At 43.2% G+C, this 18828-nt stretch overlaps 1 protein-coding gene across 1 annotated transcript in view; it reads right to left on the bottom strand.

Annotated features, from left to right (window-relative positions):
- Nucleotides 1–4836: 4836 nt before the first annotated feature.
- LOC134403116 (vesicle-associated membrane protein 2-like) overlaps nucleotides 4837–18828 on the bottom strand; it is a 28738-nt gene continuing 14746 nt past the window's right edge. The window contains exons 2-6 of the mRNA XM_063133222.1: nucleotides 15368–15423; nucleotides 13505–13619; nucleotides 10415–10573; nucleotides 8903–8954; nucleotides 4837–4891 (exon numbers count right to left, since the gene is read on the bottom strand). Coding sequence (XP_062989292.1) covers nucleotides 4875–4891; nucleotides 8903–8954; nucleotides 10415–10573; nucleotides 13505–13619; nucleotides 15368–15423 — 399 coding nt within the window. The 3' untranslated portion in view covers nucleotides 4837–4874. The remainder of the gene's footprint in view (nucleotides 4892–8902; nucleotides 8955–10414; nucleotides 10574–13504; nucleotides 13620–15367; nucleotides 15424–18828) is intronic.

Genomic DNA, 18828 nt, shown 5'->3' with positions numbered 1-18828 from the left:
TGTTAAAATTCATGACAGAATGAGGTTACTGCCTAAGTGACTCACGGCCTCATAACTAGGTGTTGACACTCACGAAGCCTCCTGTAATTGGACTGCCACAGTTCTCCCTTTTCATTCACAGATGTAGCCTTGTATATGTAATCTCAATGGAAAACTGCCACCAGCTGCGAGAGACTTGAGTCCCTTTTGTTTGTGCACGTAGGTGTTTAATGTTGTGGTCTTCCGGTTCACAAAGGGAAAAATAAAGCCCCTGAGATCAGCTGCATTGAAGTGCTGTAATGAATTGCGCGAGAGAAATTCACAGAAGAAACAGTTTCAGGAATAGTCATTTGGAGAGAAGAGAAACTGCCACCAGGTTCTGACATTACCCTAAGCAGATCTCACCGCATCAAACACTGACAGCACCACTGTCGAATGTTTCAGGGTTTGTTTTGGGATTTATTTCTACATGTTGGGTTGGATCCAGGCTTAGTCATACTTAGAATAGATCAGCCTTCCCCAAGATGGTGCTCTCCAGATATTTTGGACTTCAGCTGCCATCAGCCCCAGCCAGCATGGCTAATGGACAGGAATGCTGGGAGCTGTAATCCAAAACATCTAGAGGGCATCAGGCTGGAGAAAGCTGGTCTACTCCAAGTATGACTAAGTCTGGATTCAACCCACTATTATAACAACAACAACAACAACTTAATAGAAAGGGAGAATATATTTTGTTTTTTAAAAAAAATCCAAGAAGAAATGCAACTAGAGTGAAGAATTCTGTGCCAAATTGGGTCAGAATGAACATAATGCCTGCTTCCAAAACCACTGACTTAAAGGAGAAAAATAAACCTAACATAAATGTTGAAAGACAGCAGTTAAAGGTCCAGGGACAGAATTGGTAAAAGATGTGGCAAACCTAGTTTTCATTTCCCTGCAGTGACAGAATCCAACAACCACATCCAAGAAGAGAAGAAAGAAGGTGGTGGAGGTTAGTGATGGCAGGTTACGAAGGCAGAGGCAGCCATCTGCTGGCTGGAGTTGGCATATTTCGCCTCGACTGCCAAACTGGAGAGCAGACTATGAAATTGTAAGAACTCATTGGTCCCCATAACCACTGTGCCCTCATCCATGGTGTTGTGCCAATGGTACTGCGAGGGATAACACTGAAACAGATGAGAGGTGACTATACAACAAATTCAAGACGGGTAGCTATGTTAGCTTGCTGTTGGACCAGTTCTTCTCCAGCCTGGATTTACAGCTGAGCTACAGAAAATGGTGCAAGTGAAAAAGCATTAAAAACCCTCTCCCAGTTCTATTGACCCAATCCAGATACCGTGGCTTCATTTTGCCATTTTTATTTTATTTTTTAAAGAAGGGAGAAATGTCACATCTACTTTGGCTTTCATGATGTAGGTCCTTTGTGGGAGCAGAACCTTGTGGTGGAACAGCTGAAGTGGCATGTAGATAGAACATTTTGGCCAGTGCAAGAGTGTTCCACTGATTCAGCTACCAGGCCATATGTGAAGGGCAGAGTCCAAGGTCGCCTGCAGCTGCTTCCCTGGAGTGGTGGGATGGGTGGCTGCTGTTATCTCTATGGAGCCACAGAGATTAAAGTACTCTCTCATGCCAGTGCTGAGAGACTAGTGCATGGTCCCATGCTGTGCAGCTAAGGCACAAAGATTGTTTTTCGGGCAGGGAGCAAAGTAGGGATGCTAGGAGACCTTGCATCAAAACCTAAAAGATTATTAGACAGCCCCTCTCCCTGTTACATTCATCATTTACTAGATATACTGTGGCTTAGGGTTTTGATTTAGCCAGTTCAGTACAACAGGCTGGCTATGGGAGATCATATCCACCATCTATTAAAGCCACATTAGCTGAGATCCAAAGATCTTCTCTCCCAGTCATATGTTTGTTTTCTTATTTGAACATGCTGCATCACAAACAACTTTTGAACCCTCCCATAGTTCCAGAAGCATTTTGTACAGGACAGGGTCTACCATTTAAGAGAATATGCCTAAAATGTCTGTGGTCTCACATATCCAGGTAACAGTAAAGGCAGGAGTTCATCAGCATCCCTCTCAGAGCTCTTCTTTGCTGCCAGCTTGAAAGAATGCCCTCCCACACACGCACCTTCAAAGTCCTCAACGAATTCTAAGCAAAGAATGCAGCTGCTAACTCGGCTGTATGCAATTCATGCATATGTGTGGGTATAGGGAATTGCCATCTTTGGAAATACGTGTGCACATCACTAAAGAGGCCAAACGTATCTCGACCTTCTTTATATATTCAAGATGTTCCCCTCTTATGAAAGCACAGCTTTTAAACTTAGAAGCACATAATGTGGTTCTCTGGAGTGATGGCATAGAAATCAATCTTTCAGTGACCATATTCTTGAGCTCCAGTTTATTATTTGCATGCCAGGGAATGGATCCAGGATCTGCCTTCAGTGGACAGAAGGGCTCCACTCATGGAAGGTACCTCTGCCTGTTCTCCCCACCGCCTAACAGCTCACCCTTTTCAGCAGGGTCCACCTACCCTCTACACAGCATTTACAGGTGGAGAGAGGGATTGCCATGGGGAGGTGGGGGCAGGGAAGTGTGCTTCCGCCAGCACATGCTGAAATCCAGGTGTAACCCCAGGTATCCAAGCCTAGTGTTACATGAACTTGTCTATCCTGCAAGGTGCAAATTAGGGGAAGTTAGACAGTTTCTCCATCACAAAGAATTACACTTCTGAAATAATAATAATAATAATAATACACTTGTTCTCCAAATTTAGCAAGCAAAGTAAACAAGGCATATACATCGTCAAAAACTAATACGGCAACAGCTTGCAAAGCAACCTTTCCATTTAATTAAGGCTGTGGGTATCTGATGTTTTCTGTATTGAACAGATTATGAAAACACAAAGCAATCAAGTACTATACATAACCAGCACTTTCACCTGCACACATCGCTTATTCGCTCCCAGTTTTTACAATTATGTTAATTGCCCAAAGGTTCCCTTACATATGTATTTTTATCTCCCATCTATGCTAGCTTTAATGCAATGCTCTTAGAGATAGTGTGTATGTGACCCGTGTGGTATAATGCAAGGGTGCTGAACCACTTTCAGCCTGAGGGCCAAACTCCATTTCAGAGAAGCTCTTGGGAGCTGAATTCCAGTTGTGGGCAGGACCAAAAGTATTTTAGCTTAAAGCCCTTCCTGCCAGTAACTAAGCCCTTAGAGGAGGCATTTCAAGCTTTTAGAATGGGAAAAGCTGCACAAAGACAGTGAAACCACCAAACTTTGGGCCTGTTCTGACAACATGCTAAGGCCTGGTTAGGCCACTAACCCCTTTGCAGCAAATGGTTAGTGAGTGTGTTTAAACCATGGTTATGTAGCAACCATGGTTAGGGCTGATTCACACAACATGCTAAGTCATGGTTCACATGACACCCTAAGCCATAATGCTTAGCTCAAAATGCTTAACCACCGTGGCTCTACCACTGTAGAACCCTGTTCTATCCCAACCATGGATAGAACAAGGTCTTAGCAAAGTAACCTCTGGCAGAGCCTCTCCTCTCCATCAGTGGTCCCCATCCTATATTGTTCCATTTTAGCATCCCTCCAGAGCATTCTGGAAAATTTGAATGTCAGCTTTTAGACCCAGCCACCTCTCACTAATTGGAGTGACAGATGTTCTTTTCAAGGGGGAGGGGCAGGGCAGGCCACATGCTGATTTCAGGTCTGGTGCTGGATGTGGATAAGGGAGACCATTTCTTTGCTTAGTTGCAGAGTACACTGGCTGATCTTCAGCCAGTTCCTCTTTCTCAGCTTAACCTACTTCTCAGGGTTGTTGTGAAGGAACAATGAGATTGCCTCATGCACAGCATCCTGAGTTCTTTGAGGGAAAGGTAGAAATTATATGTGACCAATGTACATTGCTTGGGGGAAAATAAATATTTCTTTGGCAGTAAATACTCATCTCTGTAATTAGCTATTTGAAAGAGAGCAAGCAAAGTCAAACAAGGAAAGAAACATTGCTAGAAGATCTGCATTTGTGACCAGCCCTATGCAAGACCCAAGGATGGGTCAATGTAGCCATGTGAAATTTGGAATAGCAGTATTGGAGCTTTGCTTGCCAAATGTTCCAAGGTTCAAACAATGTGTTGTGCTATTCAGACCAAGAATTAAAATGTTATAGTGCTACACTTGAGCAAGAGCTTCGTTTCAGTGGAACTTCAATACAAAAATAGCTCCCATTTCTAAACTGTGTTCTAACATTGTCATGAATGACACATATTTTACTCACTAAGACTTGAGTCAATTATATCCTTGTTTGAAGTGTCTAATTTTAATGATGGATTGTCACACCCTTTCTGATTAAGAAACTATCAAAGCGGACTCGCTTATAAAGTGCCCAGTGGATCTGGAGCTGTTCTTGACCTCAGCTTATTTAATGGGTGCTCAGCTTTTATGAAGATCAGCCCTCGCTGATATGGATGGATTTTGTGTTCTAGCAGGCAATTTGTTTTGAAAATAATTGGCCCCAATATCTAATCCCACTTCAGTTTCAGCCCTTTATGTACAAGCTCTGTGACCATTCTTATTGAACTCAGAAAAAACATTAAATGGTTTTCACGAATGACAATTTCTGAAGGTCAGCGTGGGCAGATTTTAAGACACAGTGAGAGACCAACATGTGGAACTAGTTGGCAGTATTCAGCTGGCACAGTTTCTTATAGGAACAACATAATACCAAAAACAGACTACATCAAATTCTTACATATTGTTGCAGGCTAACAGCCCCAAGACATGAGGAATTAAAAAGCAGGTCTAATTTGAGGGATTATCAGAAAACAGGTCAGAATGAACAAAGCCACGCCAAGCCATTGGTCGTTAGTATTTCAGGTGCAGAAATAAACTGGAAGAAAGAAGAATGGAAAGGCAGTTTTTAAGGTCCATCCGACAAGCGTTTAACCACATGCTTGTTACTGGGCACTCAGGGATTGCTCACATGACATCATCCACATCTCGCAAATCTTCCACCCCTTCTGGCCTTCGTTGCGCCGCAACACCGCCCCCCCAGAAAAAGTCCGGTTGCTGCTCTCTCCTACCGGACTAAATGGGCCTAATTACTTCCTGTTTTCAGAAAGTGACATTGGAGTGACGACAGAGAAGGGACGGGAGCCGCACGTTTCGACCTAGATGTGATGGGGCTAAATATTCCATATTGTAGCCAGAAAAATGAGCAGGTGCATCCAATATGCAAATACACTTATTCACAGCTCTGTCCAAGCTCTGCATTACATCTAGTAGCAAGGCGTGGGGAACCATTTTCAACCTGAGGATCCAATACAATTAACAAAAAGCTCTTGGGGGCTTCTTGTGAGTGGGGCTGAAAGCAAAGAGGACAAAGCCAAAGGCAAAAAGACAAAAATCCCAGTGTATTATAGCTCAAAGTTCTTACTGCCAATAACTAAGCCTTAAGAGAGGCAGTTATCCTTTTAGAATGAGGGGGAAACTGCACAAAAGCTGGGGAAACCACCAAATGATCTGTGAAATGTGTGTGGGCGGGAAGGGGGCAGTTGCCTGTGGAAGGGCCATGGCCATCTGGGAGCCAGATTGGGACCCCAGGAGGGCTGAATTTGGCACCTGGGCCTGAAGTTCCCCACCCCTGTAGAAGCACTTAGGTAAATAAGTCATCATACCTTGCAAGGGACCTTAAGCATAACATACATCACCCACCCACCCTGCAGCCAGGTAGGATAACAAAGTCATGTCTGCCAGATGCCTACCTGATCCTTCTAAAAATTCCCAGTCCAAGTAATTTCACATGATTTCACTCAACAGTCTTTACTGTCATGCACATACTTAACTGAGCTCCATATGTTTTTAGCGACCATGGCTTCTTCTCCAATCCTTATGTTCCAAAACCATCCCATTTGTTTCAGTATAGGAGAAATATCAATGGCAGCTGATTCCTCCAAAGCGGTGGTGTGTGTGTGTGTGTGTGTGTGTGCTGCTTCCAGTCCGTCTGCCTACTGCTGGGCCACTCCCATTATATCTTCTCTAGGCTTTACCTACCTTACTTCCCCTACTCTAGGTCTGCAAATAGAAGGCCCACCTATCAGCAATGATTGCTAACTAGGATGCCATGCATATTCAGAGGCAGGAAACCTCTGTTGCCCTCACACCACGTTTGGCAAGCTTTCCAGAGGCATTTGGCTGCTGCATACTACTCACATGATTAGGGTGTCTGTGGTGAAAGGAACAGCAGGGTCATATGTTCAGCCTCACCCCCAAAGGTGTGTCGTTCTTTCTCACCATTGCCGTGTTCAGCATAGGTTCTGCAGCAGGGAGCCCCCTGTGCTTGTGAAGGCTCCACCCAGGAATTAGAACCCTGAAGATGTGGGGTTCTACATCAGGCAGGAACCTCCATCAGTCCTCCTCCTCCTGCTTCAACAGTTTATTTATTTATTTATTTATTTATTTATTACATTTTTATACCGCCCAATAGCCGAAGCTCTCTGGGCGGTTCACGGAGAACCTGGCAATGGTTGGGATGAGGGGAGTGGTAAGACTTTGGGGATGGAGCTAAACTTGAGCCCCCCATGGCCCCTTTCACCACAGATACTTTGTTCCCATGCAAACTGTGTAGATAAGGGAAAGAGAGAGAAAAGTTGTTTGCCCAATACTCAAAATGAGGCTATTTGTGTCTTGAGACTGAGGCCATGTGTATACGAGGTCGCATTTGCGCCTCGTGATCGGACATCCTGCCCTTGCGCTCCTCCAGGGTAACACCTTTAGCTTGCCTGCTGCCCTCAACTACTGTGAAGAACTAGTGCTGAAGCAAAATTCAACACTCAGTTCAATTGGTTTCTGTATGTGGAAAGGAGAGTACTGGTGGCATAATGTCTTTCTGCTTCAGGTGGAAAAATGTCTTTGGCTGGCCCTGATGTTTATCTCACCTGTGTTCTTCCTGTTTCCCTCTCCCAGCTTAAAAAGGTGTGAGAACAAATGCACTGGGGGAAAAACACATTAAAGAGGGGCGACTGGCTAATCAAAACCCACCAATAGTGCTCCCATGTACCAGCATCCCCCACTCACCTCAACTTCACAATCAGTGCCCAAAATGTGCTCACTCCTCATCTATAGGGGTACGTCAGAGAGGATATCTGCAAACTCTGTGTGTACGCTAGTGTTGGTACTGGAGTCTTAGGGCACAATCCTATGCATGTTTAGACAGATAAAAGCCTGACAACTCCCAGCATTCCCCAGCATGGATGACTGTGGAATGCTAGGAACTGTAGATTTTTTTTTCTGGCTAAATATGCATAGGATTGCAGCCTTAGGCTAGTATCCTATTGTGCCCATGCAGTCCTGGGAGCAACTCCTTGTGCAACAGGGCTACCTGAAACAAGTGGAAACACTCATTTCCGGAACATGTCAGGTCAGTGGAGTGTGCAGAATGGAGTTCTGCACATGTGTCCCAATTTGGAAATGAACATTACCAGTGTTATTTTTAAAAGTGTGGAAGTCCCATTGTGTAAGCAGTCACTCCCACGGGTATAACAGAATTGGTGGAGTTAGACCAGCCACTTTAGTTACTATCCTTACATCCTAACTACTATTTTAAGGGCAAAATCAATCAATCAATCAATAAAAAAATACACTCCATAGAAAGAAGTGTGCCTTCGTTTTTGGTGTGTGTGTGTGTATATATATGTGCGTGTATGTGTGTGTGTTTAAATTGCACTTAATATTAATTTGGTGTCTTTTGTATACTAAATGACAAAAGACAAATGGGGTAAAAGGAAACTCAGTTTAGGCTTGGTTTACACAAATAGTGTTCGGTTTCACCACTGATCCTGTATGAGAAACTTGGGTTTGAACTGTCCACTTATACAATGGCAGCCAGAGTTACTTCTGTGATTATAGCTATCCTTATCCAAACAGCTACAAAACTTCAAAATGCCTGTGGGTATCCATGTGTAAGTAGGTGATTCACACTAGACTCTGGATTAAGCCTAGATTAGGCTTCTAGGAATGCTCTCACTGCCCAAAAGCTGCTACATTTTGGCACAAATCAGTTTTCACATAACAAAAATGGTCTAAGCCTGGGTGCTCATAGGAAACCTAGTTACTACATCGCTGATGAAATGCTGGCAGTGTTAACCTTTTGAACCAAACCAGATTGTTATTAAAATATCACCTTTAGGGTGCAAATCTGTGTACCATTTTCTTGGGAGTAAGCCCATTGAACATAGTGACACCTCTGAGTAAAACATGCACAGGATTATGCCGTCAGTATAAAAGGTACTCTACAAGATAGTTCTACAATTTCAGGTGCAATGCCATATGCTAAGTATGTCAACCACCTGTCTTAAAAGCAGGTGCTGCTAGCATAAACATTGCGTGCAAGACTGTAATTTTGAAATAAATCTCTTGCTGGCCTATCAGTAAGTCTTGTTATGATGAAATTTCCATCTATCCTGAGTTTTCAAAGTATTAGGTTCCACCATCCATGATTGCCAAGATGTCAGAAGGGCTTTGTCTAGATTTTGCAACTGGGAGTTAATTTAATGACTGATCCTGCTGTTGCTGGATTCAGAAATACTTTTGTTGTTGATTTAAAGAAGGCCAAGATTAGAGGTCTGTATAATTAAACCAGTGTTTTACTGATCATGAAAAAGATTTCCCCTTTATCACTGAGAAAATTAAGCAGTTATAGAATGGCTGCTTTTAAAACCAAGTTATTTCCCAGTTCCGTGTGACATATTAGTTTGTGTTTCTCATTATACAAATACTGGCTGGGAGTGTGCTGAGGATTCCCAATAGAACTCCTGGTAACACTTTGTTCAATCAATCAACAATTGATTGATAATCATGAAATGAAATGCGGTCAGTAAAAATGAAAATTCATGTTACTCACTTATAATTACGATAAGAATGGCTGCACATACTACACCAAGGATGATCATCATCTAGACAGAGAGATAAGGAAAGAAAATGTGCTATTAGAGGGGCTGTTTGTTTTCTTGTAGAGCAGATATTTCAGCTTTTCCAGACTACAAGTGTGAATTAAGCGTTGTCTAAAGGAACATAGGTCACTATCATTTTTCACTGCTGTGTCATGCTCACTACATAATCCATACATTCACAGATTTATATTGTAGGTTTGCAATAAATAAATATGTTTGGATTTATTTCTCAAGTATAAATTTAGAACATATGCCAGCTTGAGACCAGATTGTCTGATGGTTGATCTCCTCCCATATCAACCTGCCTCTTCATTGATATCTACAAAACTGTTCATTGAGATCTACAGTTGTTCTGTCACATACAGGCACGCATTTTACAGTAATGACTAGCATTGTATTAAAATACTTCATTTAGTGGATCTGGAACAAACATACTTTTGGAGTGCCTAGTTTTGCTGAAATTTGTTTACCAGAGAGTGGGTACCTTCAAAGGGATGTCTAATTCTGTTTAAGCCTTGAGCTTCCCATTCTTTTAATTGCTGGTATTTGTTTACATTGTAAAAAAAAGAAAAAAAGGGGGGGTTGCTTAAGCAGTAGTGAAACTGATGAAATTAATTTAAAGGCCTAAATCTTCTAGATAGAGGGTTTTCAAAAAGGGATTGAATTGTGTGTGTGTTCTCTAAATTGAATATGACAGTAAGGCGAAAGGACTCTGCTCTTGCTGAGGGAAATTGATTCTCAGGTAGTTCTCTAGACACTGCGGATAGCATGCATTTGTTTTCCAGTAAGTGAACAAGCTGTCTGTTAAACTCCAGCTGAAGAAATCTTCCTCCTCTGAGGAGCTAGATCTCCCACAGATGAATGACACCATGGAATCACCCATGTCAGGAGTCCCCTGCGGCCTCAGGGGAGATGACCACAGGTCTGTCCCAACAGGAAGAAGGTAGTTCCATCTCTGAGGCAGAGGCTAGATGAGCACGTCACCTCAAGAGGCAAGCCAGTAGGGCTCCTCTGAGAAAGAGTGTTCAATTACAAAGGAGGGCTCCTCAAGAGGAAAGGTGCTACCATTAGGCCAACTAGGCAGCTGCCTAGGGCGCAGACCTCAGAGGGGTGCAGTACTGACCTTAAAGCACTGCCCCCGCGCAGCTCCGTGCCCATTTCAAGAACCCTGCTACTCACGGGGAAGAAGGGAGGACCCGAGAGTAGCAGCCATACCAGCCACGCACCTCTGGATGGTCCTGGGACTGCGGAAGTATTGGGAAATCTGCGGTCCCAATTATCCCAGGGAATGTCCCTGGGAGTCCCGGGTTGCCCCCACGATCCCCTGTGCATCATGTGGATGCACAGGGATGACCTGGAGATGACCCCGGGATATAGGCATGGTGTAGACGTGCCCAATATCTTAGAATTTTTATTAGAGCTGACTAATGAAATGTATATTGCTGCACAATGTTAAGCTTTACCTTACAGTTTTTCCACCAGTGTTTCCTCTTCAGCTTAGCTGCACTTGTTTCAAATTGCGAGGCGCCAGCTTGCAAAGCATCTGCCCGGTTATCAAGGTCTGAAAGTTTCTGGTCTCTTTCTAGTACTTTGTCCACATTGACTCGCATTATGTCTACCACCTGAAATTGGAATATCATACCAATTAGCGAGCCTATTCGTTAAAATCTGCAGCAGCATCCACTCATTTAGCACTTGGAAAAATAATAATACAGGCATGATAATTAAAGTTCAAGATAGCGCACAACTTGCTCAATGAACTATTTTGGGGGAGGGGTGGAGAAGACTATTTCATGTCAAATGTTGGCATTAATTGCATGAAATACTCAGAGTTTCAAATACTCTGCTCCTACTCTGATGTCCCACACTCAACATGTGAATGTATGGAGGGTGGGGAGCAGGGCTACACCTGCCATGCATGCCCCTCGGCGTTGACACAGCATGCAAAAGGTGAGCTGAAGTGGGTTCAGAAGTTGCATGACTGTGCAAATGTCACCTGGGTGGGGCTGCTGGGTGCAGTGATGTTGGAGATGGGGCTGACAGGCACAGTCCCACTTCTTCCTCTGTGCATTTGTTGTATGCATGAGAGGGGAACCCCTGAATAGGGGATTCGTTGTTTACATGGCTTAAGTTGTCAAGGCAAAGCGTAGTTGGGCACTTGCCATGGGCTCATACCCAGCAGGGGAGAACTGACAAGAGCTCATCCTCTTCATCAATGCAACCCTGCTTGTTCTTCTGTGTGCTCTCCGCCCCGCCTGTACCCTGCCTTTCCCCTATTATCCCTTCATGCCTAGGGTAATAAGCCAGCCCTGCCCTTGGTGGTACTAGATTCTGAGAAAACAAGATAAGGTTAGTGCAGTTAACTTCTGGAGGGTGGCTGTGGAGTAGATGGAAATCAGAGCTCATAAAGTAATCAAGGCATTTCTAAAATGTCAACAACTGGTCAGAGTCTGATTTCCTTAACACAAACCGGCTCTCAGTTAATGGTAGGAAGACAATGCAATGTTAGTAGTACATTATAAACAAATTTGTATTTCTGCACTGAGAGTCTGGAAGATAACATAAGGATGTGGCTCAGAGTTCTCGGAGATAGACATATTGCCTTGGGAAATATGAAACAGGGTACCTTTCACAAGACTGCATCTCCATCTTCATTCCTGTTTCAATTGAGGTTACTTTAAGCAGTTCTGGTTTGGGGTTTTTGAGGGCCCTTGGGCAAGACAACCTTCGTGGCCCTCTTCTCTCAGTGAACCTTCTCACTGCCATTGTCACCAGCTGCTATTGCTGCTCATCCTTTTTCTCATTATTGCTACCACTTGCTTTCTTGACAGGCCAGTGAGCAAGTAGGCAGTGGCATCTCCTCCTCCTCCTCCTCCTCCTCCTCCTCCCCATTACCACTATTGTCTGAGCAACAGCAAGAGACGTACAAGCAGGTGAAGAGGAGGAAGAACTCCAGGGAGCTCTTTTCATTGTGCCCCTGCTGGGGCATTGGCCCACAACAAGTGCCCAACCATGCCTACCCTTGATACTGGACCGGATTAGAAGGAGCACATTGAATATTTATAGGCAAACACAAACATTTGACAAACATATCGTATTTTCAGCGGGCACACGCTGCCCCCAGAAAGCGTCAAATGCATTTTCTCCCCGTTTTTGTTTATAGCTATTCAGAGCCGCTTTGCTTCCAGCCTGATGCTTCAAATCATATTTTCATTGCCCTTTTCTACATGATTCTAGGCAGTAAGGGATCAGATAGGTAGCATATAGCTCAACACAGTGGTGTGATAAGAAATAAACCCAATCAAATTTGACTACCTTATGACATTACTGAGGGAAAAGAAGCCACAATGCCTCTATGTGTGTGTGTGTGTGAGAGAGAGAGAGAGGGGGGGCGAGGAAGGGAGAGAGGGAGAAACTCTTTGCTGCTTTTGCTATGTGTTCCTAGAACAAACTAACATGGTTTCTTTTCTGAAACTTATATATGCTATAATGGATTTCCATGGTGTGGGTGTTTAGTGCCATCTAAAGGATTTGCTTAGTATGATATCACATTGGGGAGTCTAAGGATCTTTTCAGACCTCACCCCCCACAGAAATCTAGCATTGCAAATAGTCAGTTGTTCTGTGTTATTGTGCAAGATCCAGAAGCATTACCCGACAGAAATTATTCCATTGCAGGGATATTGCATTTCCCAATATCAGCTACAGTATTTTTTATTGGATCTTATGACCACATAATAAAATGATGATGATAGCTATAGTGTTTTGCAGGAAACTGAGAACAGAGGCAGATTCGCTGCTGCTGCTGTTTCCATTCAAGCTTAGAACCTATGTAGAGTAGCAGGGGGAGATTGTCACACTTCCGACTGTCCAGGAAAAACCTGGTATGGCTGCACTTTGTTCTGGCCAATTTGTGTGTGTGTTACCTAAGTCTCTGTGTCATCTGAACCTAAGAAGAGCCATGCTGGATCAGACCAATGTCCATTCAGTTCACACAGTGGCCAACCAGCTGCCTGCAGGAAAACCACAAGCAGGACATCTGCTTAAATGAGAGTGGGTGTCTATGTGTCACTGTAGTTTCCTTTTGTGTGTGTGTGTGTGTGTTGCCTATTTGATCCCTTATTGCTTTGAATCATGCAGAAAAGGACAATGAAAATTGTACGAGGTAATTCCCACCCCCATGTATAAGGAAGAGTAATAGAAGTGCTTATGCTTGTGTTTTGAGTTCTTAGCCGTAGTGCAGTGTTCCCCCTATCTAAAATTTAACACACTTAATTCCTTGATTGTTTAATATATATGAATGATTTGCATGTGCTCCATGGCTTGGCTCCCTTTCTTGGGTTATAGCTTTGCATATGTGTTGAGTTCTCTGCTATGGATTCCCTGATTGTCCCTGGGACAAGTCTCAACTCTGAACTCCATATGAGTATTCGCCCCGAGCCAGTGGCTGTTCACTCCAGATGAGCAGCAAATTCAAACTGGCCAATAGATTGACATATCACTTAACAAATGAAACCCCCAAAGGAAATGCAAGATGCCTTGTGCTCCGCTCACCTCATTCACTTGCGCCTGTGTCTGCTGCAGCCTCCGATTACTGGTCACATTGGTCTGGGAAGGCGCTCCTCCTGCTCCTGGGCTGGAGGCACCTTGGGAAGGACTTGGTGCTGACCTAAATCAGAAACCCCAAAAAATATATTTTTGAGATGGATTTATGAATGAACAGATGAGAAACTGACATGGACCAGAAACAGACTGATCCATCCAACCCAACCCAACTGCTGTAGTCATTGTGACAGAGGAAGTCTGAACTGCGTGGAAGTCCTCTCTAAGGCATCATGTAGAGATCTTTTCCAGTTCTGCTACCTGAGATCCTTTTGACTGAGGAGTCTGTGAACTGGAAGCCAAAACCAGTCACTTTACCAACCAGTCACTAAGAGCATCATCACACGGGGGGAAATCACGTTTGATTACCGTCACTTCTCCGGCCATATGTTTGTCCCTCATTACTTCCTCTTTTGATAGAGGAAGTAAACAATGTGATCGTGCCGCTTCTCCTGCACACAGCAGGAGATTGTGGCAACTTCTGTCTTTAAAAATAAGTTGGACTTACTGGTTTTTTGTGTGTGGAGCAAAGAGGGCTAGTAGGGGTAGGAGGCACATGGCAGGCAGACAACGTTATGAGAGGGACCTGCGAAAATCCGTGAGTGCCCAGTAACGAGTGTGCAATAAAACACTCGTGTTATGGCCTCTCCCAATGGAGGTCCCACCAGGCTTTGAACAAGAATGCCAGTGACCTATAATTGCAGGGTACACACCATTAGCCACCAAAGCTTCTGGAACCTGGATTTTACTCAGTGTCATAACAATCCTGCTAGCTAGGCAGGTCATATTATTTACTGTTTTTGCATATTGGGAACCACAGGCATAAGAGAAAAGGAAATTTCTCAAGATCATTTACCAAATATATAATGGGGTGTGTGTGTGCATCTTCGTGCATTACCAAAATTGTAAAATAAAAAATCATTCACTAAAGGAGGAATTAATATGAATTCTACATGCAGCTAATCATACATAAGATGGGCTTTTCACTCCTGTATATGTGGGAAGTCATGGCCACTTGCAGCTACATGGAGTGAAATAGCTACAGAGGAAATCATCACTGTTTTATGTAAGAATTTAGGAAGGCAAAAGACATCCCTGCACTCAGTTTCTGGCATGTCAATCAAGTGCTTTAAACATTGGACTGCTGCATCAGACCTCTCTTGATCCAGTTATTCAAAGCCTATAAAAATGTGAATATTAATAAGAGGAAATTAATATTTGTTTTCTGTTCTAACTATGACAACCCACCAATCTTTTCCCTCCACAAGCCTATATATACATACATAAAGCATCCCTTTGATGGGCATTGATAACTGATTCAATCTCTACTTTGATGGCTCAACACAGTCTAGCAAGTCTTCTTCCAACCTACTGATCTGACAGTTCCTAATAATCCCTCACTCCCACAAGCTTGTGACTCACTATTTTGTTTAAACTGTCCTTCATCAATTTCTCCCACAAAGGGACATAAGGCCTTCTCTAGAATGGCCAAGGAAATCCCTGTACATATAAACTGGATGGGGAGGCATGCAGAGAAACCCACACAAAACTTCTTACCCTGCTATCTCTCCAACACAGTTGCAGGCCAAATAATGCCATATCTCTAAATCACTCCTATCCACCTCACCAGAGAACTGATGAAGCATTTGTGTGGCCCAGCTCCACAATGTCTTATAATTTAGAGTTAGAACAAAAAGCATGCTTCAGGTAATATCAAATCCTTTCTCCTGCCCTGTCATCTAAAACTCTTGAGAACTGTGTGATATTCCTAAGTGTAGCAGACTCTCAACTACTTACATGCTTTTGAGTGCTCACCGGCTGCGATTGTTGCATGTCACCCCCTTTTCAGGGATGACAGATCCCTTGTGAAGCTACATTTCAAATAAAAGGGACTTTAGTTATAAACAAACAGCATATTCCCTGAAGGACTCCTTTGTAAGCACACAGAGGGATATGTTGATATCATTTCTGTAGTGTAAAGGCACAAGGTCCTCCAAGTATGCCCCACAGGTTGAGATTTGGCAGGTGCCTGAGATGATGTCACATGCATGTATATTATGAATCGATGTATATGAATGCATTCATGTTATGACTCGGTATTTTCTGGTAAGTGGATCTAGAGAATGAGTGGTATGAGTGACAGAGGGTATATTGTATTTGCATATGTGAGATGATTGGCTGAGTGACTGGGGAGCGTGAAATGGTGTGTGATGAATGAACAGGGAACAGGGCCTGTGGAGTTTTCCACAGGGGAGAGATAGATAGGGCTTGTGAGGAGATAGATAGTGCCTGGGATCTGTGTTTGTAGGATTAGAGTGGTGATTGTGTATGTATGTGTGACAGACTACAAGCTTCATCCAACGTACCTGCTTCCCTCGGATTATCCCCGTAGCACTAAGCTTTCGTGGTTGCTGTTTTTTGCTACCGGGCGACAGCGATCCTTTGCATACCAGAAGTGAATTTAAGGGGGGAAATGTAAAAAAACCATAACAAATCAACGGATGACCCAATTCAATTCAAATTTGGTATGCTTAAAGCTCTCCCTAATATCTATTACTGTGCTAATTTTGGTGTCCTTATCTTTAAAGCTTACGCAGATGTAAGCATTTCTTTAAAATCCTGCTCCTGCGCCCCAGCGGCGGCTCGGAAGATACGCTCAAAATGTAGGGGCTAAACATTGCAAATCTTTTTGCTTTATTGCACAATTAAGGCAGGATGCATGGGAGTACTTCACAATCAAAGCAGATTATAAGGTGGAAAACTTCTGAGTCCTTTGCATGCAATTCGCAGTGACTGCACAGTATAACGCTGGTGTGATAAAGCTCCTAATAGTACAGTAAAGTGTGCTGTCACAACCTTTACTGTGCAACACTCCCATAAGTCCCTTTGACATTACATTAGTGCAATATCTCATCTGCATGCAATAGTTGGAGGAAATAGGCATGCTGTTGCCACTCACTTTAAAAAACCACTTCACTTGATATATACTTCTGGACAAAAGGAGGGAATAGAGATTTCAATTTTTTAAAAATAAATAAATAAAATAAAATCCTATACAAAATGGCATTTTTGTGGAGGCAAGGGTATCCACCTTGCTGGTGTTTATCACTTAAAGCAAGGGTGGGTTACCTGTGGCCCTCTGCAAATCCCTCCCCCACAATACCAAAATTCAGTTGTACAGCAGCAAAATAGATCCACAGCTTGTTTCTGAAATTCAGCAGCAAACTGCTAAAGAGCCAAATGTAGCCTGTTTTCAAATTAGCTTGATAAATTTTGACAGCAATTTCTGCCACTGCAGGCAAGGTGGTGGCAGGACTGAGGCCTCTGGGGGAATTCCAGGGCCTGGAAATTGGTTCCAGGACTGTCCAAAATTGCCTGCCCCTGACCTAAAGCATTCATGGTAGATGAGCACTTTTGCACTGGAGTACTATACTGGTGAGACAAGCATCCTTGGTTAATTGAAACAAAATAGTTCACAGAATGCTGAAGGCATCTACCATCGTTTGCAGAGTCACACTATACACATCAATTGCAAAAGCAATGTTTTATAGAGGAACCATCACATTTACTTAGGCTGAATATAAGATATAGTTATATGTGTTGTTTAACTGTCCCAGAGTCCTACTGAAGACACAAATCTAACATTATTAAATTTAATAAAGCATAAAACTTTGCAAACTGACCGTTCACTCCACATCATTTAGAACACTCGCCACCAAACCTTTACATTTCGATATGAAACAATAGAAGCATTTTTATAGTTTTGGTAACCAGTTACCAAGGTGACAAGGAGATTTTTTTAAAGTGGAAAGTGGTAATGCATTGCTAAAGAAAACAGGAAAGACCAGAGGTGATGATACACCTCAATTTTAACATACCTAACTAGATTTGCCAATCTCTTTTAATATGTCCAAAACCCTGACCATACTGTGCTGCCTTACAAAAACATCACCACAGAAACACATCAGCGATGGTCATTAATTTTCTCATCAGTACGTTTTAAGCAAGAATAAAACGTCAGAATCACGATTGTGTTGGGAAACAGAGAGCATGTGGAGAATCATACCCATATGCCTTCCTCCCCAGCACAATTGCAGCACCTACACTGTGTGTGGGGTGGGTGGGGGGAGGGAGGAGGGGTTGGAGGAGGGGGCAGCATGGGCATCTGTGGTGGACCACATAGGATGCCTTTAAAGGCCATATGTGGCCTGATGGTTGCCAATATGGGATCTAAGACCTGGGAGCTTGCTGAAAGAGGAAGCCTGCAATCACCCTCACATGGCTGAGCACAGAATAAAGATTAACAGCTGAACAACCCATAATTCCAGTGCTGCCATGCTGGCTGATAACTAATCAATAAAACTCTCATTAAAGGAGTTTGTAATATGTAAGTAGACTGGCAGAGCGAGCAATATATGTTATTAGAGGAGATGTCTAGAGCTGATAAGAATATTCATCACAATTTCACACCCCTTAAATTTATGATGATTTGAATCCAAATTGATGTCGGTTTAGGGCAGTTCCATGTGTTACAACTGCTGTGGAAAACACTAACGTTTTCGACAAAGCAAGACACACTGGCTCCAGATTTACAATTGGCAGAGATCCACTAAAGCTGGAGGAAGGTGATTTTTGCATATATCCTTCTTTCCCTCTGGAGCACTGGAGGCCCCTCCAGAGCGGAATGCGAGACAATGTGGGGGAATGCAGGGGGTGAAGGGAATCAGCTTCAGATGTCTTGGCTGTTGAAGATACCGCAGATGGAGACCAGAGGAAGGCTCTTCTCAGTGATGGCCCCTCAACTGTGAATGCTCTGCAAAGAGGAGCTTCAATTTTGATGTCATTTAAGCACTGAGTGAAGATCTCTTGGGCCGGGGGTGGGGGGGCATTTGTGCATTTGAGATGGGATTTGCGCATTTTTGCAAGAGTGTTGTTGTTGTTTTTGCAAGAGTGAGTTTGTGCAAATGTGGACAATTGGGGGGAAAAACAGTTCTGTCAATGAGCAGATGATGGAACAAAACGCACCTGACAATCCGCAAAACACTGACAGAATGGATTTTTACAAAATCCCTATATCTTTACTTGCAGTATGCATGTACTAGCTTTAGCTCTTTTTGTTGTTTCATTTGAGGACAAATATCAGATAAATTCCCGTATAAGCTACAACAGAAACAGTACAAACTTGTGGAAACAATTACTCATCTTGTATTTAACTTGCATAAGCTGCTTGACTAAAAGTAGGAAGGTAAATTGTGAGAACTCCAGCTCTCCCTGCA

This window comes from Elgaria multicarinata, chromosome 8 (genome assembly GCF_023053635.1).
Source record: "Elgaria multicarinata webbii isolate HBS135686 ecotype San Diego chromosome 8, rElgMul1.1.pri, whole genome shotgun sequence".
Lineage (NCBI taxonomy): Eukaryota > Metazoa > Chordata > Lepidosauria > Squamata > Anguidae > Elgaria > Elgaria multicarinata.
Note: the sequence above shows the minus strand (reverse complement) of the source record. Positions and strands in the feature narration are given on the sequence as shown.